The 27,982-nt window shown below is 51.4% G+C and overlaps 2 protein-coding genes across 2 annotated transcripts; one reads left to right on the top strand and one right to left on the bottom strand.

Moving 5' to 3' along the window:
* Positions 1-73: 73 nt before the first annotated feature.
* Positions 74-12,784, bottom strand: CRYBA4 (crystallin beta A4). The gene is made up of 7 exons (XM_045534367.1): positions 12,483-12,784; positions 6,850-6,965; positions 5,763-5,813; positions 5,022-5,140; positions 3,145-3,286; positions 1,597-1,739; positions 74-395 (listed from the first exon to the last, which is right to left on the bottom strand). The coding sequence occupies exons 2-7, from the start codon at positions 6,865-6,867 to the stop codon at positions 248-250; spliced, it is 621 nt and encodes a 206-aa protein (XP_045390323.1). The 5' UTR covers positions 6,868-6,965; positions 12,483-12,784; the 3' UTR covers positions 74-247.
* On the top strand, positions 11,621-24,636 carry CRYBB1 (crystallin beta B1). Its single transcript, XM_045534366.1, is given in 6 exon segments — positions 11,621-11,794; positions 11,796-11,903; positions 14,058-14,176; positions 18,490-18,622; positions 22,340-22,482; positions 24,364-24,636. Coding segments are annotated over 6 exon segments (759 nt in total). The 5' UTR covers positions 11,621-11,722; the 3' UTR covers positions 24,548-24,636.
* The last annotated feature ends 3,346 nt before the right edge of the window (positions 24,637-27,982 follow it).

Below are 27,982 nucleotides of genomic sequence, written 5' to 3'. Positions count from 1 at the left end.
TAGAGAAAATTCATAAAGCCAAACATTGGTTGTTTGAAAAGATTAATAAAATGGAAAAGCACGGTGAACACTGGACCTTCTTTTTTTATTACTTTGAGATTTTTGTGCCGACTGTGCAGGGACTGGCCCACATGGGTGCTGGGTTCACACGGGTTACAGTGACAGGCAGCGGGAGGGAGCGCGTCACAGCCTCCAGAGCTCCGCCCCCGCGGGCAAGCACGCATGCGCTCCTCCGTGCCCGGCCCGCTCACTGCTGGATCCGGCGGATGCTCTGCACCTGGAAGGTCTGGGCGTGAGAGCCCCACTCCCGGAAGTGCTTGTAGTCACCCGAGTGGTGATCACACTCCAGCACATACTGAAAACCTCGGTAGCCGGGAAACTGGGAGCAAACCCAGCTGGAAAAGGGGAGAGGCAGACAGTTACCCCACAGAGGCACCAGCAGGGTAATCGAGGCAGGGGCAAAGGGACCCATGCTACAGACCCAGTCCAGCCTTCCTGCCCTTCCTCGAGAGCCCAGAACGTGCCGCGCTCTCTCCCCTACCACCGGGCCTTTGATCATGCTGTTCCCTCTGCCAGGAACGCCATTCCAGCCTTTCTCTGCCTAGCAGAGTGGTCTTTGCCCTTCCGGCCGGAGCGGAATCATCTCTTCATGAGGACAGTCTGACTCGTTCCCCAAATCAGGCCACTGTCACTTATGGTACTTCTGTAGCACTCATGTAATTTGGTAATTTTCAAATTATTTGGAAAACGTCAGCCTCCGCTTCCCTCGCTGTAAAAGAGGAAGTGGACTCAAGTGTCACCAGGGGTCCATCTTTCTCTAAGACAACAGGGCTCTCTGGTGGTTCCTGAGGACACTAAAGACAAACAAAAAGAACCTGCCTCCCACCTTCACCCCTGCCCCCCAGGAGCCAAAGGGAAAGTGGCTCTCACGTCCTCCCTAAATAAGGATCTCACACCTCAGCCAACAGTTACCTTATGTCTGCGCGTCCTGTCTCCCCTCTTCTGGTCACAGCACCTGTCACCCCTCTCCCTCTAAGTCAAGGTGGGAAAGTGGGGCTGACTCTAGCAATGAGCACGTGATCGGGCCCAGCCAATCAGAGCAACACATTCCTGTGAGCATGGTGATTGGTTCAAAGTTGAGCACATGATCTGAGTTGGACCAATGAGCACCTTTCTTGGAATCTTGGATAGAATCATTGAGAAAGGTCCACTGTCTTTCCCTGGGGCTGGAATGTAAAGATGAAGCTGCCATCTTTGACTTTACAAGGAAGAGCTCATCTGAGAATATAGCCACACGGAGGCAGGCAGAGCAAGAGGGAGAAAGATGGATTCCTGCTGTAGCACCTGGATCCAGCTGTGCCTGAAGCTAATTACAGGGGCCCATAAATACCCTCTGCGCTTAAACCAGTTTGATCTGGGTATCCGCCACTTGCAATCCCACAAATTCTGCCTGATACCTCCCTGTGCCTCAGTGTTCTCCTCTGGAACGTGGGCATCAGAGCACAAAAGCCCCCGGCACAGTTTTCGCAGGAGGTAGCCCTACCCCTGCCACCATCCTCTCTTTTCCCTGCCAGGCAGAGCCTTGGATACACTTACGCCCCAGAGTGGACGTGGAAGGAGCCCACTTCATTGCCGTCCCAGCCCATGGCCTGGAGGGAGGGATAGTCGTCACTCAGCTCTCCTTTCTTGCCCAGGAAGTTCTCTTGCTCGAAGATGGTCAGCCTGGAGTCGCGGTGATTCTACAGGCACAAGAGACAGGGTAAGACTGCCAGAATCTAGATCCCCACCCTTGTCTCCCAAATCAGCCTTCCTTGCAAACCTTTTGGAAGGGCAATAAGGCGACAGGTACCAGAAACCTTACAAGAGGGGCACCACCTACAAGATGGATGCACAAAGAAAATAATCACGGAACAAATATGCTCCAAGGATGTTCATCATAACACTAAAAAAGAAGAAATCACCCTGAACGTCCAACAATGGGGGATTTGTGGAATAAATGATACAATGAATTTATTCACAAAAGGGAATACTAGGGAGCTGTGAAAAGTGATGTTGCAAGTGAGATTTAATGACTTGGAATGATGAGCGTGATACATTTGCTCAGTGATAAAAGCTGGTTCTCAAGCCCTAGGTTCAATATGATTCCATTTTTATAAAAAAAATTACATGTGTGTAGATATGTAGGTAGAGATAATAAAGATAGAGATGTAGGTGTGAATGTAGATCTAGATACGGATATAGACCTAGATATACAGGTGGTGCATCCCTAATCCAAAAATCCAAAATCCGAAATGCTCCAAAATCTAAAATCTTTTGAGTGCTGATATGACACTCAAAGGAAATTGATCAATTGGAGCATTCCAGATTTTGAATTTTTGGATTAAGGATGCTCAACTGGTAAGTACTGAAAATATTGCAAAATCCAAAAAAAATTTCGAAATCCAAAACACTCCTGGTCCCAAGCATTTCAGATAAGGGACACTCAGCGACGTAATCTGTGACTGGCAAACGAGACCAGAGGAAATCTCCAGCGCTGATAGCAGTGGGGTTCTGGGTCAGAGATGTGATGATGAGTGACTTTTATTTTCTTATTCTGCCATGTCAGGTTTTTCTTTCTGAATTTTAGATGATAAAGATGGTGACTTACATAATTTTAAATTAATAAAAGTTGCTTTAAAATAAAAAAAAGCCACATCTTTCTGAGCCTCAGTTTTGTCATCTGTAAGATGGGGATGATAATGTCCACCTCCACCCAGATTCCACGAACAATAGTAAAATATAAAATCAGGAGCACTGATAATGAACTGGGAGCAAGGAATGGAACCCTTCCTTCCCACCTGGCCCTGTACCCAGTTTCTCCAAGGGTCCCTGAGTCACAAAAAGAATGACACAAAGGTCTCTCGCAGGGGCTCATAGCACAACCAAAGTTGCTGTGGATGGAGAGTTTACAGCAGGCTCTGGCCAGATGCCATACGTACATTCCCCTTCCCACGACATAGGTGCTATGGCCCCATTTCAAGATGAAGAAACCCAGGCTCAGAGAGGAGAGAGACTGAAAAGCCCGTGAATTCTGGGACATCTGATTCCCAAGTGCCCACTGGAGGGGCTTAGGCCCTCCCGGGACGTGGCGGTGGTAGGACTCACAGCGCAGGCCACGGGCCGGAAGGAGGTGAGCCTCTCGGAGGGGTAAGCCGTGTTGCCGCTCCAGGCGTCCCAGCTGGGGTACTCACCCCTCTCCAGCACATACTGCTGACCTTGGAAGCCGGCGTGCTCAAAGCCCACCCACCTGCGGGCAGAGGGTAGAGCTAGAGCGTGGGAGGTCAGAGCTCCCTCACTGAGTTCAAGACCGGTGATTATCATTCCAGTGCGACCGTGCCCCCGGGGGACACTGGTAATGCCTGGAGACATTTTTGGTTTTCACGACGGGGGGAGGGCTGCAGTTGGTCCCTAGTGGGCAGAGACCAGCGATGCTGCTAAACGTCCTACAGTGCACAGGACAAGCCCCACCACAGAGCATGATCCAGCTCAAAACACCAACAGTGCTGAGGTTGAGGAAGCCTGTTCTAGACCCAGGGAAACTGCTCCACGCAGGTGCCCTGACTACCTTGCTCCTATGTGTGCACATAGGCCACGCAGGGGAGGCTCAACCACAGGCTGACCTAAGCCTCGGTGGGTTCCTCGTGATCCCGCCGGGACACGGGCAAACGGGCCGTCTCGTGAGCAGCTGCCACGAGACCATTTCTGATTTACCTCCCCTCTGGAGGGAGGCTCCCGCCGGGTGGTTTCTCATCTGCCCCTTGTTCCCACGAGATATGGGGCTTCTCACCTCGCCACGGCGTAGGGGACAGCAGCAGGCTGTAGCTGAAACATGCGAGTGACTCCTCAGCTACGGGGTGCCCACCACTCCTGCTGCCTGTTACCTGAGCACCTTTGGGTTTTGTGTTGTCCCGTGGGGCAAGGGACACAGGAGGCTGACGCCATATGGACCTTGTGTTTGCTGTCTATATAGGTAATGACCCGTCTAAATCTATCCAGACTCAGTGTCTGCTTACTGGCCAAGTCTGCCAGCCTGCTGGACACGTCCCTAGTCGGGCCACCGATCCCATCGGAGCCCCCTTCCCCACCTGTACAAATCAGAAGCTAAAAGAATGTTTACCACCCTCTTTTGTAATGTGTAAACATCGCCCAAGGTGACCTCAGGTGGCACTCACAGGCAGAGTATTAAGTGACTCTGACTCACATAGAGACAGCATGTGCTCCTTTCAATCGACTTTCCAACCTTCTAGAAACTTCTATCCAATATGGCAGCCGGTGGCCACATGTAGCTAATTATATTTAAACTTAAATAAATTAAGATCAAGTAAAATAAAAAAGTCAGTTCTTTAGGCATGTTTGCCACTTTTCAAATCCTCAGTGGTCACACAGGGCCAGCTCTGAAATGGACCTCACAGATGTGGAACATTTCCATCATTGCGGAAAGTTCTACTGAATGGCGCTCGCTGGTCTAGAAACCCTCAGTGTGCCATTAGTGTGTCCTTCATACCTCTCTACACCTTACTAATCTCTCTCTCTCTCTCTCTCTCTCTCTTTCTTCTTTAACAAAAAGAGATCAGGCTTCATGCTTAGAGTCTCAGAGAAGCGATAATATTTAGCTAAAAATTAATAGCTTTTTTTTACTATATTTATTTTTACAGTTACCTTCTTTTGTTGGTGAGTGATAATGACTTCAATTTATCCTATGAGGGCCATTTGAAACCCAACCCTGGGGAGGGTCTACCCCCACAGGGCTGCCTCATCCAGTGAGCAGGGTCTATGTGGATGACGCCCCTAGAGTTGGGCAGTGCACAACCTGTGTAACCTTACATGGCAGTCCTGCACACTCCTTAGCTCTTCAGGAGGGCACATGGGTACAGTAAGAGCCTGGGAAGATAGGGCCTAGAATATCTAAAAGTTCCAGCATCTCTCTCTAGAGTCTTTCCTGTTCAGCCCCCCAGCCCGACTCAGTATCCCCCTGGACTCACGCTCCACTCAGCACTTTCAAAGATCGCACAGTCTCAAAGCTGAGCTCCAGCACGCTGGGGCACTCGGCTGTGAACTCGTGCCGCCGGCCCTGGAAGCCCTCCTCGTCCCACACCACCATCTGCGCCGGAAAGAAAAGATGGAGATCTACATCAGAGTCCTGCTGGGGGGGAGGGCTTGGGGGCTCACCCCAAACTCAGGGTGGAGCAGGGCCGGTAAGCAGGGATTGCAGACTCAGCTGCCTCCAGGGGCCGGGCAGGCACGGGAGGCAAGGGCTGTGGGACACTGGTGAGGCCTCTGCTCAGTGCCACCAATTGTTGCCATGTGGGAATGTGAGCCAGACTTTTCGATGTCTCGAGACAATCCCTAAACCTGGACTTTAACATGGGTCCTCCGGGTTTTTAAAGGCTGATGACATGATGACAGATTCAAAAGCTTTTTTTTTTTTTTTTTAGAATACAGACACAGTCAAAGAAATCATGCCCAAGGACTGTGTGCAGCTCTGCCAGAGAGTGTGAACAGTTCAAGTTTGGAGACCAGGAGCCCCAAGTTCAAATTCGAGCTCCATGTGTGTGACCTCGGGCAAGTCCCTTCCCCACTCTGAGCCTTGGCTGCATCCTCTACGAAATGGGCATAACCCCCTCCTCCTGGAAATCAATGGAGGTGAAGATAGGGGTTCTCCAGACTTGGGTTTAACCGGCGCCCCCCCCCCCCGGACACCCCCTCCCCAGGCCTCTTCCTACCTTCCAGTGTCCCGCTGACTTGGTGCATTGCAGGGTCATGCTGGCCCCTTCCTACGGAGGAGAAGAACATGATTATCTCCCGCCTGACTCTCTGCTCTTCTCCTTGACGCTGAAGGCTGGTTTGGGCCAGGTCGGGACCCAGATGGGGCCCCAGTGTGACTGGCTAGGGGCAAAGCGTGGCTTTGACCTATCCCTCTCCTATCCTTTCCAACCGCGACCAACGCCATCTTCTGTCCTGTCCCTGTCTCAAACTTACCTGTTCCGAGGCCCATTGCCTCTGAGCCCCTGCTCTGTATCGTTTTGTCTGCCTGCCACAGGAAAATTTCTGTGGCTGCCAGAGCGTGGATGCATCACTCTAGAAAGTGCCAAAATGCCCAGCTTACGAGAGCCCTTCCGAAGACAGCGCCTACCCCAAAGAGGTAGCTCTGATGGTAGAAATTTAGGCAACAAGACTACAGGAGTAATTTTGTTTTTAAAATGGGGGTAGCAGGCTCTGGTCTTGACAGTTGGGGCCTGTCCTTGGTTAGGATGAGGTTGGCACTCAGGATGACACAGTGACATCCCCAGGATTGGGGACCTGAGCTCCCCGCCACCCCCAGCACGCTCACTCAGAGCTCTGATCCGCCCCCCCCGCTTTCTCCAAACCTGGGACTTACCAGGATGGGCCCAGAGAACATGTCGGACCCGAGACCAGCCGAGGTCAGGCTCTTATAGGCAGGGAAGGGAGAGGGGCCCCTGGGAGACAAAGCCCCGACTCAGCAAGCGAGCCACAGAGACAAAGGCCAGCCCTGGCGGGAGCACCAATGGAGAGTAGTCAGCAGCTCTGGCTTTAGCTGGGAGGGAACAGGTCGGGTCGCCTGCCCCAGGGATCAGCCACGAAGAAGGCAAGAGGTGGCAGGTCTGCCTTAATCAGCTCCACAGGGCTCCTGACTCGAGCAAGAGAATGAGCACTCGATGAGGAGTCCAAAAGCATCCTTCCTGGCTGTGTGACCTTGGGCAAGTCACTTCCCTTCCCTTCTATTTCTGCGTATAACATGGGACAGAAACACACTCTGTCACAGGGTGGCTGTGAGGTTATGTAACATACCTGGCACAGAGTAAACATTAAACAAATGAGTATTCCTTTCTTCTGCTCATCCCCCTTCTTCTTCCAGCTGGAGCAAGCAGGGTAGGCTGCATGTTGGAGGTGGCATTTGAACGAGACTGTGAAGGGTGGAGAGGGTTTGTACAGATTGAAACGGAAGAAGGGGCATTCTAAGCAAAAAATGCAGAGGTAGGAGCAGGGGGCACAAGCATGAGAAAGGGCTGGTAGCACAACTGAGCTGGAGCTCAGGGGACCTAAATGGGGACAAGGCAGGAGATGGGGGCTGGATCAGGCCTTGCAGGGTCCATAAAGGCCAAAGATGAGTCCAGATGGTTCTGTGGGCAGAATGAAGGAGCTGTAGGGTACAAACGTGTTGCAAACTGTAGCACACCTGCCAAATAGCCGGGGCTTGTAGAATTCCCTGTGTGCATCGTGTCCCTGCGCCCTGCCCTCCGGATTGGCATAAAAGGGCCTCTTACAGCCTAGAAAAGAGCACGGCTGGGAAGCAGATCACCCAAGGAGAAATGCAGCCCTGCCTCTTCCCATCTGGGTGACCTGGACAATATCTAAGTCTTGCTCCTGACTCGTAAAATGGCAAAATCAGTTCCTTCCTGGGAGGGTTAAATACAGCTCTATCAAATGCATTACACTGATGAAGGGTTGCCATGAAAATTAAAGGTTAGGAACGCAGCCTCTCTAGCCAGACAGGCTGGGTTTGCGTCCCACCTGTGCTGGCTGGGTAACCTTGAGCATGTTACTTAATCTCTCCGAGCCTCAGTTTGCTTGTGTATAAAATGGGCATAACAAGGAAGGTTGGGTTTATTCCTAAGAGAGAGGGGTACTATGAGGACAGATGTGAATTGCCCATGAATAGGACTTGGAACAGCTCCTGGAAGATAAAAAAAAGTTATAGATCTCCATCATCTTCATCATCATCACTGCTAATAGTAAAAACGACTGCTATTCAATAGTTATGCATCGGAAAGCAGGAGTGCACAGATTTCGAGAGCTTGGGGTGAGGAGTTTAAAAGATGAGAGTCCCCATTCCATTTTGCAGACGAGAAAACAGGCTGGGCGAGTTGAAAGGAGTTGCTTCAGTCTCCTCGTCTGTAGATGGGGCCAACTTCAGAAACGCCACCATCGCAGTGAGGATTATGGGCAGGGAAATGCTCACAGTGGAGCCACCCAGCATGGTGGGCCAGCTCCCATCTCTGTCCCCACCCTCTGGCAGACGGCCCATTGCCGAGGGGGGCACGGAACTGCCCCAGAGAGGCTGGCCTTGAAGCCCAGACTGTGGGTGGCCCCCACTGCGGGGGTCTTGGCCCCAGTTTCTGCGGCTGCTCCATCCTGCGGTTCCTGCCCCCCCTCCGGGCCTTGGCCCGGGATGAAAGGCTGAGGGGAGGCTGGGAAGTGACGGGGTGCGGGGGCGAGGAGGGTGTGGAGGGCAGAGGCAGAGCTGGCCCCAGGCCGGGGCGATCTCAAAGCAGGGCTGGGCTCCGTGGGGAGCCTGGACCCCCAAAGAAGAGGCAGGAACCTGTACAGACACCCCCCCATCCCCAGCACACACACACCCTGCCTGGGGCTGGGCAATCAGACTGCAGGTGACCTGGCTGAGCAGTTCCCCTGGGTCCCTCTGACCCCAGCTCTACCGTGGGCTCACAGCCTGTTGAAGTTGTTGAAGTCACTTGTTCCACCTGGGCCTCAGTTTCTCCATTTGCAAAATGAGGAGATTGGACCCTATAATCTCTGGCGTCTGTTCTGTTGTTCTGAGTCCCTGTGCCCTGCCTTGGCCGCTGTCTCTCCGGCTCTCTCCCTCGTCGTCCGCCTCCCCTCTGCCCCCTGTGTCTCTGTGTCCATCCTCTCTCTTTCTGTCACTCTCCGCTTCTCCCCATCTGCCGCCCACTTCCCTACCCACCCTGGTTTACCTCTCTCCTCTGCGCCCTTCTGTTACAATCCACTAGAATGGCCATTGAGTCCCCAAATATTGGTTGAGGGCCTACTGTGTGCCGGGCACTCCCCCAGGTGCTGGGGCCAGTGGGGAACACAGCACGGTGGCATTTGGGGCTTCCAAGAGGGGAAGGCTCCAAGGCAGGCAGGCAGATTCTGGCCACCAGCTCTGTCCCTGGGGTCAGAGAAGGGGACCAGGGAGGCAGTGCAGGCAGGTCAGGAAAGGATGGGGCCCAGTGTGGACAGAAGAACAGGATCCAGGTCTTGACTGTTCAACCCACCTGAGCACAAAAGACCTTCACCCTCATCCCTAGCCCTACCTAGAATCAGCGAGTCAGGCGAGGCCAGGGTCGGACGGCGCGAGAAGGAAGCACAGAAGCCCAGAGCCAGCCGGCTTGGCCTGGCTCTCACCCCTCTGTGACCTGGCTTTCCTCATCTGTAAAATGGGTACAACCAAAGTACCAAATACGGCAGGTTTCCCGGGGACTGACAGAGAGGACACGGGCAAAGCATTTGTTAGCTCACACAGTAAGCACTTAGTAAACGTGGCTGTGGATATCGAAGCTTCACCTGCCTTTAAGAACATTTCTCCTGTGCTCATTGCTGTTCCCATGTAGCACCCAGTAGGGACGCTTGTGCCCACCCCGTAACTGCAGACACAGAGGGGTAAATGGCTCCCAAAAGCCACCCACTCAGTGCCGTGTGGCTGAGTCAGGAGTCAGGATTCCAACCCAGGGCTCCCTCCTTCCAGGGTCGCCCGGTTCAGGCCCCATGTTGGCAGCCAGCAGGGACCAGGCCGGGGCCGCCCCGGGCTGGGGGTGTTGAGAGAGAGGAGTCAGGGTGGGGCCGGGTTTCTGCTGTGTGCGCGGGGCGCACAATGGAAAGTGCTGCTGTCTGCAGTGACCCAGGCAAGGCCGGGGCCCCAGTCCCCCACTGCTCGCCCAGGCCTGCTGAGCCAGCGCCCACTTTGTGCCCAGACTATAGGGCCTGATGTCTGCCAGACTATAAAATGGGGGGTCGGCCTCCAGCCGCCCACTGCACCTGCCCGCTCCGAGCCTGGCCTCCAGCAGGAAGTAGCAAGTCCCCAGGTAAGAGAGACCCCACCGTGCAGCTGGGGGCGGAAGGGGAAGAGGAGAAGGTGGGCAGAGAGAGGGAGGCAGGGGCAGCAGTAACGTGAATGCCAGGGAGGCAGGACCGTGGAGGAAGGACAGAAAGAGAGAGAAAGAGAGAGCAAGATATTGGTGGAGGAAGAAGCAAAGAGAGAGAAAAACAGACAGAAAGATTGGCAGAGGGGGACAGAAATAAACAGATATAGCTGGGCGCGGTGGCTCACGCCTGTAATCCCAACACTCTGGGAGGTGGAGGCAGGAGGGTTGCTCGAGGTTAGGAGTCCGAGACCAGCCTGAGCAAGAGTGAGACACCGTCTCTACGAAAAATAGAAAAAACTATTCGGGCGTGGTGGCGCATGCCTATAATTCCAGCTACTTGGGAGGCTGAGGCAGGAGGATCGCTTGAGCCCAGGAGTTTGAGGCTGCAGTGAGCTATGAAGATGCCACTGCACTCCAGCCCACGTGACAGAGCGAGACCCTGTCTCAAAAATAAATAAATAAATAAGAGAAATAGACAGAGAGGCAGAGAGAGGGAGGAAGAGAGGACAGGAAGAGGGAGGGAAGAATGAGAACATCCCCGGGAGGGAATGAGTCCAGCTCCCAGCCCCCGGGGGAGTGTTGAAAAGCCACAGATGTGGTCCAGATGTCTGGCCCGGCCACGGTGGGCAGAGAATCCCAGAGTATCCACAGCCTTCCTCAGGGGAGGCCGGGGGAGGGATCTGCTTGCCCCAATTAGCTTTGTCTTCCAGAGAGTGTTCAGGAATCATCGGGACTGGAAGGTCTTAATCTGTGCAGTGGGGGTCTTCGAATCCCTTGTCATTGTCTCCAAAATTAAAGGGGGCATGTTTTTTTCTGGAGGCAAGGTTAAGGTGTTCATCAAGCACTCAAAGTAGTCCTGACCCCAAAGCAAGGAGGAACCACTGGACTTGACCAAAACCCTCTCCACCCAACGCCCACGCAGCCACAGTCCTCATTTTTAGAACCTTCGCCATGCACTAAATACGTCGTCTGCTTGAGTCTTCCTTTATGCCCCAGTGTCAGGACTGAATCTGTACCCACACACCCACCCCCAGAGAATGCCAGAGGCAGTGGACGAATGGGGAAAGGAGAGAGGAGCATGCGTTTATTCTCTGAGCAGATGTTAATTGAGCATCTACTATGTGCCAGGCACAAAGCCAAGGCTAGGCCTGGAGGGGCGGATACACCAGGGCAAATACACGCAGAGCATTTAAGACCCCGTTGCTGGGTCCGTCTGCTTGAGTGAAAATCAGAGCCTGACCACTCTGTAGCTGCGTGGGCCTGAGCAGGGCACCTCCCCTCTCCAACCTCAGCCTGCTCCAAGGGGACAATGACAACGGCGACTCCGCGGGGTTAGAGTCAGAGTCGGATGAGTTAACTGATGCGTGTAACAATGCCTGCCGTGCTTTCAGAACTCCCGAATGTGACCTCTTGATATTAATCTGGGAGGCAAATTAAAGGCACACGAGCAAACCACTGCGATACGTGGTGCGGGAAGTTGCAGGGGCCAAGGAGGGACCTGGCTGAGTCACAGAGGGTAGAACAGCTGGTGGGGCGAACGGCTTTGGCGGAAGGATGGATTAGGGATACGGGGTCCCCCGACAGGAAATTCTCAGCTGGGGGTAGGGATGGCACGAAAAACTCCCAGGCTTATGTTTCAGAAGGAGGAAGAGAGGAAATGAGCTCAAGGAAGCCTGAAAACACAGGGCGAGGGGGTCTGAGAGCGGGCAGGAAGCTTGGGGGTGCCATCCCCGAATTCACCTGGCCAGAGGTTTCTGTACAGGCTTTTGCAGGTGGGAGCCATGTCTCAGGCTGTGAAGGCCTCGGCCTCGGCCACAGCGGCGGTGAACCCCGGGTCTGATGCCAAGGGGAAGGGGGGGCCCCCCCGCCGGAGCAGCCCCAGGCCCCGGCTCTGCCCTGCCCCCGCCATCCATGCCCGTTCCCATTGCCAAAGCGGGGGACCTGCCTTCTGGGAGCTACAAGGTAAGGACCTGCGGGTGGTGTGACTGGGCTCCACCCCTCTGCTTCCTTCCCCTCCTCTTCCTCCTCCTCCTCCTCCTCCTCCTCCTCTTCCTCTTTCTCCTCCTCCGTGTTCTCACCTCTTCCTCATTTTCTTCCTCCTCTTCCTCCTCCTCTACCTCCTCCTCCTCCTCTTCCTTCTCCTCCCCCTCCTCCCCCTCTCACCTCTCCTCTCCCCTCTTCTCCTCCCCCACCTCCCCATCCTTTCCCTCCTGGGCCTCTTTTCTCCTTGGCCTCCCTCCTTGGCCTCCTCCCCGCTCCTGGATCCCAGACACAAACGTGGCCCGGCCAATCTGGGAGCCCACGAAAATGGCCTGGGGCTTTCAACACCCCTGGAGAGAGGAGACCCCCCCCTTCTGTAGTCGTGCTGTAACCATGACAACAGTGAAACCCTAACACGCCACAGCTGAAGGGACACCTGCCAGTCAGGCTAGACCCGCACAAGCAAGTGCTTTGAGTTTCTCGAAAGCAAGCAGTAGAGGGAGCAGAGGAGGAAGTGGGCTGGCTTAGCAGCAGGAGCCACCCGTCCCCCAGGAGACTCACCGGGGCAGCGGGACGGGCTCAGACCCTCCTGAAGGTGGTTCAGGTTGGAAGGGCTGCCGGAGAGCAAGGCGGCCAGTCCCCTGCGATTGCATTTGGGTCGCCTTCAACCTCAGCTGCACAGAACTGGGCTCTTTTGCTTCCCTCGGTTCGTGCCGTGCTCCCACGTGGTCTGTGTGCAGCTAGCTTTTTATTCACCTACATTTACTCACGAATCTTATATAATTTTTAATAATGCAATAAGCGCCTGCAACCCAGCACCTATATAAAGGCCAGGACTTGATAAAAATCCTCTCCCTACCTCTAAGGTGTCTCCCCTGAGCCCACTGCGCCTCCCCCACGGCAGGAAACCGCCGTCCCCACCCTGTGTCCGTCATCTGCTGGCTTCCTTTTTTATATACTTTCGTGCAGTATTCCTTTAACAGTAGATATATTTGTGTGTGTACTTCACTTACTGAAATACGCTGTATGTGATTATTCTGGGTTTTTCTTTGTTCTTGCCGCTTACTCTGAGATCCCTAACGTCTATCCACGTTGTTGTGCGATGATCGCCATGGGGCATTCGTTTTGGCTGCCGTATGATATCTCAGAGTGTGACCGTCGCTCTCCTGCTAAGAGCCATTTAGGTGGGTCCTAGCTTTGCTCTCGTGAGCAGCCTGGCCTGGAAGTTCTCACGCCTGTCCCCCCTGGGCACACACAGGAGTTTCTCCCGGGCAGCCAAGTGTAAAGGTACAAGTTCTGGGTCAAGGCTATGTGAACCTCGTCCTTTTATAGCTGGGGAAACTGAGGCTCAAAGAAGGCAGACAACTGCCTCAGTTCAGGTGAATGGCAAAGTTTTCCCAGCTTGGGACAGCAAGTGGACAAGGAACCAAAACAGGAGGCTCAGCGATGAGAGAAGGTCAGCTCAAGTTGCGGAGGGTAGACGGGCAAGTGTTTCCTGAGCATCAGCTCGTGGCAGGTGCCAGAGACGCAGAAATGGCTCAACCCCAGGCCCTGCCCCGGAGGAGCCCTTGGTCTTTGGAGGGGTCTGGGTAAGGTGGGAGACGGGTGCATAGAGAGAGAGAGAGAGAGAGAGACCCAAAAGCAAAGCGGCAGTGACTGTGTAGCGTGTTACTTGTGCTGCTAATGGAGAATGCACACTCGGGGCCGCTCAACCAAGCCCGCATGAGGCAGGGGGCAATCAGGGAAGGCTTCCTGGAGAGGGTGACATCTGAGCCTAGCACAGAAGAGGGAGCATGACACCCAGCCTAGAACACAAAGCGGTGGGAGCTCCAAGATGGGGATGAGTGGTGGGGAAAACATTCCGGGCCGGAGGAACAGCGCAGAGAAAGTCTTGGAAGAAAAGTCCACCGGTTCCTAATGGTGGTGCAGATCTTAAGTTCAAAAGTGGGGGGACAGGAGGACAGGATCATTTCACAGACTATGGCTCATGTCACACTCTTATGTGACCCGTGCACAGCCAGCTTTTATTCATCTAGGTACTTAATGCATTTTTGACCCGGAGCCTCTCCAGTTTGGAGGGACTCCCCCCTCCCCCACTCACTCTGCCCCCTCGGCACGGGGGCTTCTCTCCTGCAGCTGGTGGTCTTCGAACAGGAAAACTTCCAGGGCCGTCGGATGGAATTCTCGGGGGAGTGCTCGAACCTGGGGGACCGTGGCTTCGACCGCGTGCGCAGCATCATTGTCACCTCGGGACCGTGAGTGTTGGGCAGGGGAGGGGCACACCCTCTGCCAACAGGAAAAAACAACACGATAGTAGCTGCCATTTACCAGCTGCCTCCCCGATGCCCGTGACCATGCTAGCAGTGCATATGTTATGTCCACCCTCATTTCAAACCCGACAGAAAGATATTATTCTCATTCCTATTTTACAGATGAAGAAACTGAGGCTCAGAGAGGTGATCCAAAGCAGAAAGTCACACTGTCAGTAAGCTGTGGTTTCTGGGCTCCAGAAAAATGTTGCTTCTACCATAGAAAGAACCCTAGGGCCAGGTGCAGTGGCTCACACCTGTAATTCTAGCATTTTGGGAGGCTGAGGCAGGAGGATCACTTGAGGCCAGGAGTTTTAGGCCAGACTGAGCAACACAGCAAGACCGTGCCTCTACAAAAATAGAAAAATTAGCTGAGCGTGGTGGTGCACACCTGTAGTCCCAGCTACTCGGGAGGCTGAGGCAGGAGGATCACTTGAGCCCAGGAGTTTGAGGTTGCAGTGAGCTATGATGATACCACTGCACTCTAGCCTGGGCAACAGAGTGAGACTCCATCTCAAAAAAAAATAAAAATAAAAAAGAAAGAACCCTAGCCCATCACTGAGGGCAGGAGGAGGCCAAAGAGCCACTGTCCACTCACCGTCCCCTCTCCTAGGCGTGTAACAATAAGCATTTGTAGAGTGTCCTCTAGGTGCCAGGCACTAACTGAGGGCTTTACCTAGATGATTGTACAACACTATAGCAGGAAGGGGCTATTCTCATCCCCATTTGACAGATAGGAAAACTGAGGTTTAGAGGGGTTAAGTGTCTTACCTACTGGTAAGTGACACAGCTAGGACTTGACTCACATAATTAATTGATTTCATTCCTTTTTTGTTTTTTTTGTTTTTTTTGAGACAGGGTCTCACTCTGTCACCCAGGCTGGAGAGTAGTGGCATGATCATAGCTCACTGCAACCTTGAATTCCTGGGCTCAAGGGATCCTTCTGCCTCAGCCTCCTCAGTAGCTGGGACTACAGGCACATACCATCATGCCTGGCTGACATTTTTTATTTTTTGTAGAGATGGGGTCTTGCTATGTTGCCCAGGCTGGTCTTGAATTTCTGGCCTCAAGCAATTCTCCTGCCTCAGCCTCCCAAAGTGCTGGGATTACAGGTATGAGACACTGTGGCCAGCCCCCATTCCCAAAGCTCTTAATCACCGTGCTTCGCTGCCTGTTCCTGGCTCTCTGGGCTTCTCTGGGCTTTGGGGACCCTCATAAAATTGCAGAAATAATTGTTCCTCCCAAAGAATGGCTGCCCCAGGTCCCACCCCTGTGTTCTGAGGTCAGGATGTGGTGCCAGCCCCAGGACCAGATCCACATGGCCCCGTTGCTCTTGTCTCTCACCCTAAAAGCTCCCAAGAGCTATGGGCAGCCAGGCTTTGAGGTCAGATGAGCCTGGGTTTGAGCCCCGACACCCCCATTTGCCTTGTTTGGTCTTCAAGCCTCAGCTTCCTCTTCTCTGAAATGGGGAGAGTGGTGGCCCCCCTCCCCCTCACAGGGTTAGTATCCCGAGGCCTGTAGGAGATAACGCAGCACGGGCCTGGCACTTTGTGGGCACCCAAACAAGGCAGGTGACGGTTAGGGTCCCCCCCCTCATTTCCCCGTGAATTCAGCCAAGTCACCCTGGGCCAGGGTAGGCTCCGGGGGGCCATTTCTCCCTCCTGCACCCACTTCACCCCCGGTGTGGTCAACACACCCCCCGCCCCACCCTCGGCCCCAGAACTCAGCTGGGAACAGAAGCTACCGGATGTGGCCAGCTTGGGGTTTCAGGCTTTTTTCGGTTCCAGTGACTCAAACCCAGAATGTTTCTCCTGAAACAAAGATGCAGCTGGTCTCGGGTGTGTGCTTCGAGGCTGCCCCTGACAGGCACGCGGGTCTGCGTGGGGGCTGGCAGGGCTGTGAGGGAAAACAGAGGAAAAGGACTAGGTGGGCAGGCGAGGAGAGCCAGCCTTCAGCACGGGGTGTAGAGGCATGGCTGCCTGACACCCGACCTAGAGACCTAGGGACCCGACCTAGAGACATCCTGACACCCGACACCACCCTCTGACCTTAAGCTGTGGGGACTTAACCCCACTGAGCCTCAATTTCCACACCTGTAAATTAAAATTTCTGCCCAAGCTCTTTGCTTGCTTGTGGCTTCAAATGAGCCATGGGAGATGAGAAAAAGGCACTGACATAAGTATTTTAACTTCCTCACTGGTCCCCTGATTAGGACAGGAGAGGTTTGAGGGGAGGTTGGGTGGGGCGGCAGGGCCACACCAGTGTCTGTCTTCCCATAAGCTCAGACCTCCAGCCACTCCCCTGCCCTCCTTTAATCGTAAATGATGGCATTTGTCGGGCTTGCTCTGTGCCAGATCTGTTCCACGCGCTCCATCTTTCAGGCCCTCCTAACCGTCCGAAAAGGTAGATGCAATCATTTCTTCTCTTTTGCTGAATGAAGCTTAGCAAGCTTATGTGCTACCCAAAGTCACCCAGCAAATAAATGGTGAGCTGGGATTAGAACTCAGGTCTGTCTGTTTCCAGAGTCTATGCTCTTGACTCCTACGTGGTACCACCTTCCAAGGCTCCCTTCCCATTCACCCATGTATCCATGTATCCATGCATCCATCCATCCATTTATAGATTAGTCCATCCATCCATTCTCCATCCATCTCCTTACCCCTCCCTCCTTCCGTCCAGCCATTCCCCACCCCCCATCCCTCCACCCATCCATCCATCAGTACATCCACCCATAAATCCATCCATCCACCCAGACATCTACCCAATTATCCACCTACCCATCTACCAATCCACCTATCCATCCATTCAACCATCCCTTCATCCATCCATTCAACCATCCCTTCATCCATCCATTCAACCATCCCTTCATCCATCCATCCATCCATCCTTTTCTACTCCGGATCAGGCAGGGCTGAGGCAGATTCAACCCTATTCTGGGAGGAAACGTGTACCTCTTCAGTTCTGTCACTGCAGTGTGGTTGGCACATCTCTCGGACAAAGACCTGAGGCTCCTGGGACGCATTCTGTCTCCGTCCATGGTGGTGGCCCATCACCCCCACCTGCTTCCGAGGAGAGAAAGGTCCCAGCTGCCTCCAGGGAGACGGTGCTGGCCTCAGTGTCCCCTCAGCCCTCTCCTGTTCCCCGAGAACTCCTGGACACACATAGAGCCAGGGTCAAGGGGTTGGTTCCTTAGTGTCAACTCTCTCATCTGTGAAATGGGGACCACCCTGGGACACAAGCTCACTTCCTGCCCGTAATCGGGCTGCACTGGGAAAGCCAGGAAAAGCCCCTGTTTGACTTCAAATTTCTAATTAGCCCTTGCAAAGCCTTGAGAAAGACTGAACACCTTCATACGCACGATCGTATTTAATGTCCCAGGCACCTGAGAGGTAGCTGTCACCATCCTCCCCTCCCCCTGACCTCACACCAGTTAACGTCTCCTGTCTGCCGACTGGTCTTTCCGTCACGTGTGATTCCAGCCCCTGTGATCAATTTCCCCCTACCTTTGCACCTCCGAGACTGTTATTTATTTAACACATTTCATTTAAAAATTATCCTTTTAAACACAAATAAATATTTTTAAAGAAACTTTACATTACTTTTATAAACAAAAAGCTAGTATCACTTGCTGTAAGTAAAAGGTATCCATAAAAAATCAACATAATGAACACACAAACAGTACTGTTATGCTGTTGCTATTATACTGTTGCCTGCTGGAAGCTCTGGGCTGGTGGTCTGTTCACCTTTTGTTACAAAAAGAGAGATCAGTAAGTGCTAAAGGCATGTTAGCAGCAGAGACTTTCTCCCAGCTGTAATCAGGGTTAAAAGGTTATTTGGCCTTAGATCCTTATAGTACTTAAAGCATGTGTAAATCCTACATCTGGCGAAAGAGTTTGCCCAAGTAATTACACACATTATCTTATTTAATCCCTCGCCAACTCCAGGAAATTAGGTGTGTTAGTGTAGATGAGGCAACCAAGGCTCAGAGAGGCAGAGTCACTTGCCTGTAGTTGCACAGCCAGTAAGTGGGATAGCCTAGAATCAAACCCAGATAGGTTCAGCCCCCTTTGGACTTTTCTGCTGGCCTCAGGGCTGGGTGCCAAGGGAGACAGGATGGCAAGTTGTGTGTGTGTGTGTGTGTGTGTGTGTGTGTGTGTGTGTCGTGTGCGGTGTGTGGGGAGCTTCTGCTAACCATTTTTCTCTTCCCTGCCTTTGCCCCTCCTGGCTCTCCCAACTCTTGTGGTGCTTCCTGTGTCCAGCTGGGTCGCCTTCGAGCAGTCCAACTTCCGCGGGGAGATGTTCATCCTGGAGAAGGGCGAGTATCCTCGCTGGGACACGTGGTCGAGCAGCTACCGCAGTGACCGGCTCATGTCCTTCCGGCCCGTCAAGATGGTGAGTGGCACCTCCGGCTGGGGCTGGAGAGGCAGTGGGGCAGGGCAGGGGCACGACCCCGGCCTGAGGGTGAGCAGGGCAAGAGGGAGAGAAAGGTGGAGGAGGAGGCGCGGTGGCGTCTGGCTTGTCTAAGGGCAGTGGGCTGGTTCGTGCACTTGTCCATTCCCCAGCATCCCTGAGACAGGCACCCTGTCCCCGGCCCTGTGTTGGAACCCTGAGCAAATGATACACACAAAACCCTCCAGCTGTTAGAGCTAAAATCTCAGCATCTGTCTCGATTCTCTTGATAGAATGTTTCTAATCCCAGGCTGCACATTTAGACCGTCCTTGGGAGCTTTTAAAATCCCAATGCCCATCCGAAACACCAGACACGCGGGTTGAAAACTGTACAATGGCTCAGAAGAAGGATATTGTAGAAAGGCCGCTTGGACCTCTCAATCATAAGATAATATAACTGAATTAATTTCTTATGATATTTAACTAAGACCTCCTCAAGAAGATCCAAGGCCAAGGTAGGTGGTGATATCCCCAAGGGAGGTGCAGTTTTTCCAGAATTCTGTTGATGGTGAGTCACGAACCAGCCGCATCTTACTCGTCCATGTTGGTCTCCGATGGTAACTACCATCATGGGAATATTCATGCATATTCATTTGAGGCTATCAGGTGCCAACGATCAGCTGTTCTGGCGTCACCAAATTTACCTTAATGAATTATCTAGCCAGATCATTCCCAATGTTCTTCTCAGAATTGGAGGCTGAATTATTTGCCTTCATAATGGACTGTATGTAGGAATTCATGGATTCAGCTCTCGGTCGTTGAATGGTCCTTATATGGCAGTCTCTGTCAAGGGAGCTTGCTTAGAAGGCAGGGCATGTACAGTAGCTTCTAGAAGCTTGCTGTCCAATATGGTGGGCACTGGCCATATGTGGCTATTGAACACTTGCATGTTGGCTAGGCTAAATAGAGATGTGTTGTAAGTGTAAAATACGCACTAAGTTTTGAACGTGTAGTAAAAAAAATTTTATTTAAAAGAATGTAAACAGTGCGTTGATATTGTTATATTGGCTACATATTGAAATTATAGTATTTTGGACATATTTGTTTAAATAAAATATATTATTAGACATTTTAAGAAATCCGAATGCCTAGACCCTACCCCAGACTGATTAATTCTGAATTATCTGGGGCTGGGACCCAGGCGCTGACACCTTTTCCACGCCCCCTCGGTGGTCTGTCTGCGCGGCCAGGGCTGAGATCCGAGGGTCTAATCCTCCCGCTGTCTCCCCTGCCACTGTGCTGGTCCAGACCGCCATTAGCTCAGCCACGTGAACGGCAGGTGGAAAAGCCGTGTGTGCTAAGCTCCTGCAGCAGGGGCGACCTGGTGTGACCAGGACAATTGAAAGCAGCCAGTGTGGCTGCAGCAGAGGGAGCGGAGGGGAGGTGTTGGCAGAGGGCCTCATAGGTCACGGCAATGACTTTGGTCTTGACCTCGCTAGCGATGGGAAGTCATCAACCGGCTTAACCTTCCCAAGGCTCTCAAGAGTGTAACAGTAACACATAATGGTTGTTTCCATGAGTTAAGCACTTGCCATGAGCCGGTGGGTCCCCGTGCTCCCAACCCTGTCTTGCACCACGCACACACCCTCTTGCACCCTGGCCACACAGATGTTTGCTTTAAACATCCCAACCTTCCAGCCTTTGCCCCTTCCTTCTCCTCTGCCTCACCCTCCTTCCCTTCTCAGCCTTGCACACTCCTGCTTAACCCCCAAGGCCCCTCTCGAGTGTCACTTCTTCCATGAAGCCTACTTTGATCCGCTTTCATTCCCTCTGAGAGAATCAATGAGTCCTTTCTTCATCTACAATCTTCCATTGGAGTCTTTTGTAGAAGAATCCGCTTACATCCTGGGCTCCTCCTCCTCCCGGTGGTGGTGAATAATCATAGATAGTCACCTTGCCCTTTTATTGAGCACCTACTATGTGCTGGGTGCTTTGCCTGCCTTTCATGGAATCCCTACAACAGTCCTATGAGGCAGAGACTATGACAACATTCATTTAAAGACAAGGAAACTGAGGCTCGGAAGTAGAAAATGACGACTTAAGGCTACACAGCTGGTAAGTACCGGGGCTGGGATTTGAACCCAGGTCTGTGGGGCATCATAAACACTGAGGTTAGCATCACTCTGCTATGATTTCCTGTTCATCTTCGTGGCTCTTCATACCCTTGGGCCTATAAAGCCGGTAACACCTGTTTTTTTTTTTTTTTTTTTTTTGAGATGAGGTCTTGCTCTGTTGCCCAGGCTGGAGTGCAATGGTGTGATCATAGCTACTGCACCCTCCAACTCCTGGGCTTCAGGTGATCCTCCTGCCTCAGCCTCCAGAGTAGCTGGGACTATAGGCACGTGACACCGTGCCCAGCTAATTTTTTTTATTTTTGTAGAGACAGGTTCTAGCTATGTAGCCCAGGCTGATCTCGAACTCCTGGAATCAAGCGATCCTCCTGCCTCGGCCTCCCAAAGTGCTGGGATTACAGGCATGAGCCGCCACGCCCAGCCAGCCTGTGATTACTTTTGAAAAGATGGATGATCCTTGCCCTTAGAAATAATAGGCAAACTTAAAAAATAAGACACGTTATCATGACAGCATTAAACATCTGTGCAATCCAGAACTGAATTCTATGCCCACATTCAAGGCTGGGCCTGTTACATAGTTGCTGCTCAGCCATGAGTTGGCTAGTTGTTAGTCACAATCCCATGAGACAGTCGAAACCCCATTCCATAGATGAACAAACTGAGGCTCAGAAGGGGCAGAATAAAATGCCCAATGTCACCAGCACATCAATGTCAGAGGCAGGATTTGAACCCACATCTGTGTTCCATGGTGCCCCCAAGGTTAATGGGTAACTTTCACCCAGCTTGTAAGAAGCATTTATAAAAGGGCAATTGGTTAAACTCTCAATGGCACAGGGACACTGATTGTGCTTAAGAATGAAATGTTTCTCTGAAAGGCTCTGCCCCTCCCTGGCTGTTGGACACTAATCAGTAACCTTAGGCCGGGTGTGGTGGCTCTCGCCTGTAATCCTAGCACTCTGGGAGGCCAAGGTGGGCGGATCGCTTGAGGTCAGGAGTTCAAGACCAGCCTGAGCAAGAGCGAGACTCCATCTCTACTAAAATTAGAAATAAATTATCTGGCCAACTAAAAATATATAGAGAAAAAATCAGCCGGGCATGGTGGCGCATGCCTGTAGTCCCAGCTACTCGGGAGGCTGAGGCAGTAGGATCGCTTAAGCCCAGGAGTTTGAGGTTGCTGTGAGCTAGGCTGATGCCACGGCACTCACCCTAGCCCGGGCAACAGAGCGAGACTCTGCCACAAAAAAAAATAAAATAAAATAAAAAAATAACCTTAACCTCTCTGAGCCTCTGTGTCCCTGACCATAATAATAAAAGCAATAAATACATTTTGGGAGCACTTGGTGTATGCCAGGCGTCATACTCAGTGCTCTACACGGGTGAACTCATTTCATCCTCATGACAACCCTATGACACAGGGCTGTTATCCCATTGTCCTTATGTTTCCTTCCAGACCAGACAGCAGTGATCCGGGGACAGTCCCACAGTGGCCTGAGCAGGTCTCTCTTTCCCCACCCAGGAGACCCCATTAAATCACTTCCCTTTGGCCCGTTTGTACTTCACACGCCTGACCCAGCCTTTCCTTCCGCAGGACGCCCAGGAGCACAAGATCTCCCTGTTTGAAGGTGCCAATTTCAAGGGCAAAACCATAGACATCCAGGAGGACGATGTGCCCAGTCTCTGGGTCCACGGGCTCAGTGACCGCGTGGGCAGCGTGAAGGTCACCAGTGGAACGTAAGCATGCTCCCGCGGGGTCCACGTCCCCTGCCCAAGCACACACAGCCCCGAGGGCTGTCCCCCTTGCAGGATGTAACATCAGATTCCCGGGAAGGGCCATGGCCCTTCTCACCATCTCCCGGTGCTGGTGTCTGGGATTCGCCAACAGGGTTTTATCCCTCTGGGGAATAGAGTCGTCCTTTGATGAGTTCCATGTTAGTGTAAACAAATCTGGCCATTGGTTCTAAAATGCTGGAAGAGGGAGAGAATAGGAGCTTCTAAACCCAGATGGTCAAATAATGGAGTCAGAATTGATGAGGCTGGAAATGTCCATGGAGAGAGAACGCTCAGGGAAATCCGGAGCTTCTGGGGAAGTGAGCAGAATGACTCTGAGCAATGAACTTGTGTCATGAGAGGCCCTTGACCCTGCTACTGACTCGCTGAGGAACCTGCATGAGCCCATGCACCTCTAGGGCTCTCGGTGCTGCCAACTCCCTGATCTAAAAGGGCCCTTTCTGCTCTGAACTCTCAGGGTTTGAAACTTTCAAAACAGAGCCCCATGACCTCATGTCCTTGAGAACACAGGGAAGGGCTGGATGCCCAAAGGAGGTTGCTTTGTCCATCCCCCTGCCTCCAAGCAACCATGCCAGACACCCCTGGTCTTTTTTAGGCAAATTTCAGGTACTGTCTCACCATGCCCAGACTCATTCTGAGCTCCCGTAAACCCATCAGGGCCCTGGCCTTTTTCTTGTTCTTTTCCACTTCCCTGAAACCTGCCTCCCCACCATTCAAGCCATCTGAAATTTACTGAGCCTTGTCTGTGAGCCAAACTCTGGGGAAGGCAGAGATGAGTAAGGCCAAGTTCCTGCCTTCACGGAGCTCACTCAGCCTAGCAGGGGGGACCCAGATACACCTGTGAGATGGTGTCCAACAATACTAGGTAAGAGACGGTCCAGCCAGGACATTTGTGTACAGGAGGTCACAGGAGGAAGGGAGGTTTCTGGGACCTGCATGTGTGCATGTTGGAGTGACAAGCAGGTCAAAAGTTTATCTGAAGAGGCTGGAACTTCAGCCAGGCTTTGAATGATGAGCACAAGGGCTGGGAAAGGCCGGGAAAGACCCTCCCAGCAGAGACAATGACAGAAGTTAGAAATGAATCATTCATTATAACTTTTATAGAAAGCTGACTATGTACCAAGCACTGTGCTAATCACTTTAAATGAACAATTAGAGTCTTTATAACAAACCCATGAGGGAGGTGTACTATCATCCCCATTTTACAGACAGCAAACTGAGGTTCTAATAGCTCACCTACCTAGATTTTCACAGCTAGTAAATAAATGGCAGAGGTAGGATTTGAATTCAGGCATGTTTGAGAACAGAGTGTGTATCCAACCACTACACACAAATTCACTTACATACAAGGCCCATGTAAAAAAAAAAAATAAAGCCCCTCCCTCTCATTTGCCTCATAGTCCCTAAACCCTGTCCTTGCGTCCTTCGATTCTGTTCTCTGAGCCGAGCAACTCCGCGGTCACTGGGCCGTGTGTCCATCTCCCTGCCACGTGCAGGCAGCATGCTCAGCAAACACTCTAGGTGCATTTTTTTCATTTGGCTCCCAAAACGCTCATAATAAACCAGCCACGGTGACCAGGCCCACTTTCTAGAAGGGGACACTGAGGCCTGCCAGAAAGGTTAAGTCCTTGTCCAAGGGGACACAGCAGGAAGGGGCAAAGCCAGGACAGGGGAGCCCCGTGTGACCCAAGCCCGAGCGCCCGCAGGTGAGAGTTGGGGAGCAGACTGCGGGGATGGCTGGAGCGCAGGCTGGGCTGGCAGGGCTCCACGTGCCAGGCCAGGAGGCTGGCTGTCGCCACTCTGTCCTTCCTGCTTTCTCCCCAGCTGGGTCGGCTACCAGTATCCCGGCTACCGTGGGTACCAGTACCTCCTGGAGCCTGGCGACTTCCGGCACTGGAACGAGTGGGGGGCCTTCCAGCCGCAGATGCAGTCCTTGCGCCGCCTGCGTGACAGGCAGTGGCATCGCGAGGGCTGCTTCCCTGTCCTGGCCACAGAGCCCCCCAAGTGAACCCACACGGCACTCCGCTCCCTTGCCCCACCCCTTCTTCAGGCTCAGTTTCCCCATCTTTCCCAGGCAAATAAAAGTTCCTAAAACCACAGTGTCTCTTGGGTCTGTAAACAGACGTGTGCCTCCAGGGTTCCCGTCGTGGCTCGGATGCGACTTCCTGGGTCTCAGTAATTAAAACACTAACAAAAACAACACACACTGAAAAGTTCTTTATACACATTATCTTAGTCTATCTTTTAGACTACTCTAGGAGGTTGGCATTCTAATTATTTCCATTTAACATGGCAGGAAATTGAGGCTCAGAGAGGGGAAGTGATTTGCCCAAGGTCACACAGCTAACAAGTCAGGGTTGGAACTCAAGCAGTCTGACTGCAGAGCCCGCAGTCTTCAACCAGTCTGTGTTTTCAAACTCTAGTCCTTTGTGCACCACCCGAATGATTTTTTTTTGCCTTATCTGCATACCAGCTGGTTTGTTATTTACTTAATATTTTTATTTAAATAGACTTAATATTTTGTGCTTAAATGCATTGATGTGCAAATAAAACTTTATAAGCCTACGGGACGTGGAAAATTGGCATCATATACCACAGATAGAAAAGCAATCATATAAATAAATCAAGCACAATTTAAAGAAGGCCACGTATCAAATTCCCAGCAGACACTACTGCCTGCTGAAGGCTCTAAGCCTGCAACCTGCTCGCTCTTTGACAAAATGGGTGATTAGCGAATGTTGGAAAAAAGTGTGAAAGTTATGCTTGCACCAAACACATTTTTTTTCCTCCTTGATTTAATCAATAAAGGTTGAAAAGAGTATTATTTTCTTGCATCTGATTTGATGTTATTTAATCCCAGAATCATCTCTTTTGGAAATCTCCACCAGCCACTATTGACTCCCATATCAACGGTTAATATTGATTGATGTTATTAATCATTCATCTATGCAGGAAGCCTGGTGGAAGGGGGTGTTGCCATGGATATCTTCCTGGAGGAGGAAATACTTGAAGGGGGGCCTTGAAAGATGGAGAAGGAGCTTCCTTGATGTGAGAATAGGAGAGACGATAATTCCAGGCAGAGCAAACAGCAAGGGCCCTGCTACCCCATACGGCACCTTTGTACAAATGATAATGAGAAGCCTTTTCTTCAAGACATTTTACTGCCATCTGCCAGAATTATTGGCATAAATCTGTGATGTCTACGATGTGAATGTGGCACCCTTGCGTTGTGCCCAGCTTGCACAGCTGTACTTGGCAGCCTGGGAGCACCATGAACAAATGCACAGAGGTTGAGAGAGTTTCTGGTGGGCCCATGCAAAGCTTACCGAGATGGCAGCAGTAGCTTGGTGGTTGTGTGGGCAAAAGTAGGGGGTGGGACAGGGACGCTGAGTGTGGCAAAGGAAGCTGGCAAGAAAGGTGGGGCCTCGTGGCACCCCACTCTGTGGCTTCTCTGAGTTTCAAAGTTGAGGCACCACCTTACATAGCCTTCCGTGGATCTCGCGCACCTTCCCTCTTCTTCCCACCCTAGTTCTCCTCACCTCTTGGCCAGCATCTTGGACTAGAAGACAGGGTTGTCTGTGGACAGAAATCAGGAGATGAGAGGATTAACCCTGCTCTACTGTTAGAAGCTGGAAAGAATTGGGCAAATCATTTCCATTCCCCGAGACTCATTCTTCCCTTCTGTAAAATGACAGCTCAAATGTCCATCCAGCCCCAAGATGCTGCAGTTCCAAAGTTCTGTGAGTCTCTGGGATTCTATTATATAATATATCTCTAAGCTTCTGTGACTCCCTGATTCCAAAGTCAAGCTACATAGACTGCCATCCTAAGTTTCTAAGGTCTGTGAGCCCAGCTCTAAGATTCTAATGTGATGGAGTCGAGCCTTATAGTCATATGAGCCACATGAAATTGACTTTTATATTTCCTCAACTCCAAGGTCTGATTGATGGTAAGATGCACGATGATTTTACAATTCAAGAAAAAAAAAAAAAAGAAATGCTATCCATTAAAATATAACACCATTGCTTTCTGATCACTCAGAATTTTTATTTTATCTTTATTTAAAGAATTAGTTGGGACTTATCTGAACATAGCAGGGTTTTTTTTTTGTTTGTTTGTTTTTAGTTTTAGTATATCAATCTGGTGAGTTCTACGAAAAGAAAACATACTAGTAATTCATCATTTAAGTTAGCATTCACAGTCCACATTTTGTGAATCACTTTCAGTTCAAAAATATTTTTATTTTCTCACAGGTATTAACATATGAAAAATGTGCATATTAGTCTTGCTGAAACAAGAGACATACACTTGGCAAAACAAAAAAAGGCCAGAAGAAAACAACAGTTAAAGTCATCATTTTATATTTAATTTATTTTTTTGCTAGTTAATTTATGAATAAAAATGACATAACAAAAAACAGAGAACATATAAAAATCTTAAGCAAAAATAAATAATAAAGATACAAAGAAACAAGTATAAAAAAACATGTTAAAAGACCGAGAGTGAGTGTGACTTAGGAACTATTAATACAAACCTGGTGTTCCTTCCCTGGGTCCTAGTTCCAACATGCCTCTTGAAATGTGAGCCCCGTGCCACCTGGAGCAGGATTTCAGAGCTTAAAGATAAGTTACATTTTTGCCTTGAAACTGAAACTTTGAGTTTCGACTTCATCAGGTGCTCAACCCAAGAAATGTTGATGGGTGCAGTACTGGGGGAAACCAGTTGAGCTGGACTTCCCAAGTAGCCATGATGTCCTCAGCCTTCCTGGGGCATCCTCCAAGGTAATTTTGACTCTGTATGAGTTTTGCCCTAAATACTGACTTTAAAACGCAATGCCAGGGCCAACTAGGGACTTCATGTTTCAAGGTTAGATTCCATGAATCTTAGCATTACAGGCCTTTGGAAAGGCAAAGCATTTTGGTTACGAAATAGCATCTCCCATCCATGATGACAGGAGGTGACCCATGATCTTCCAGGCTTTGAGGCACAGGCACAAAGTTGTCAGCGTGTCCGTGGGGGGATGGGGACAGGAGGATCACCCAGAAGCACTGACTGCTTTTGTACCAGTATGAGATGCTGATAGACACACAGCAACTGAGTTTTGGGGGAACAGTGTAGTTCCAGGGTGCCCTGAGGAGGTTCTAGAGAGATGAGCACCTTGTTTAGAGGACCAGTCACCTGGGGCAGATACCTAGGATCAAAGGGTGCCTTTCAAAGCTTAGATACCCAGCTATGGACAGCAGCTCCACAGCCAGCAGGAGAAGAGATCCTGCCCGTCCACCCTCACTTCCTGCCCACTGTGGAGTCGTCTCCTCCTGCCAGCGCACTGGAAAGGGTGAGAGAGACCCCATGTTGCATTCCAGCCCTGACAACGACCAGCTGTTGTCCTTGGTCCAACCAAATTACCTGATGGAGCTTCTGTTTCCTCATCTGTAAGATGGGA

This window comes from Lemur catta, chromosome 21 (assembly GCF_020740605.2).
Source record: "Lemur catta isolate mLemCat1 chromosome 21, mLemCat1.pri, whole genome shotgun sequence".
NCBI classification, from domain to species: Eukaryota; Metazoa; Chordata; class Mammalia; order Primates; family Lemuridae; genus Lemur; species Lemur catta.
The sequence above is the reverse complement of the archived record's forward strand: the minus strand, read 5'-3'. Positions and strand labels throughout refer to the sequence as shown.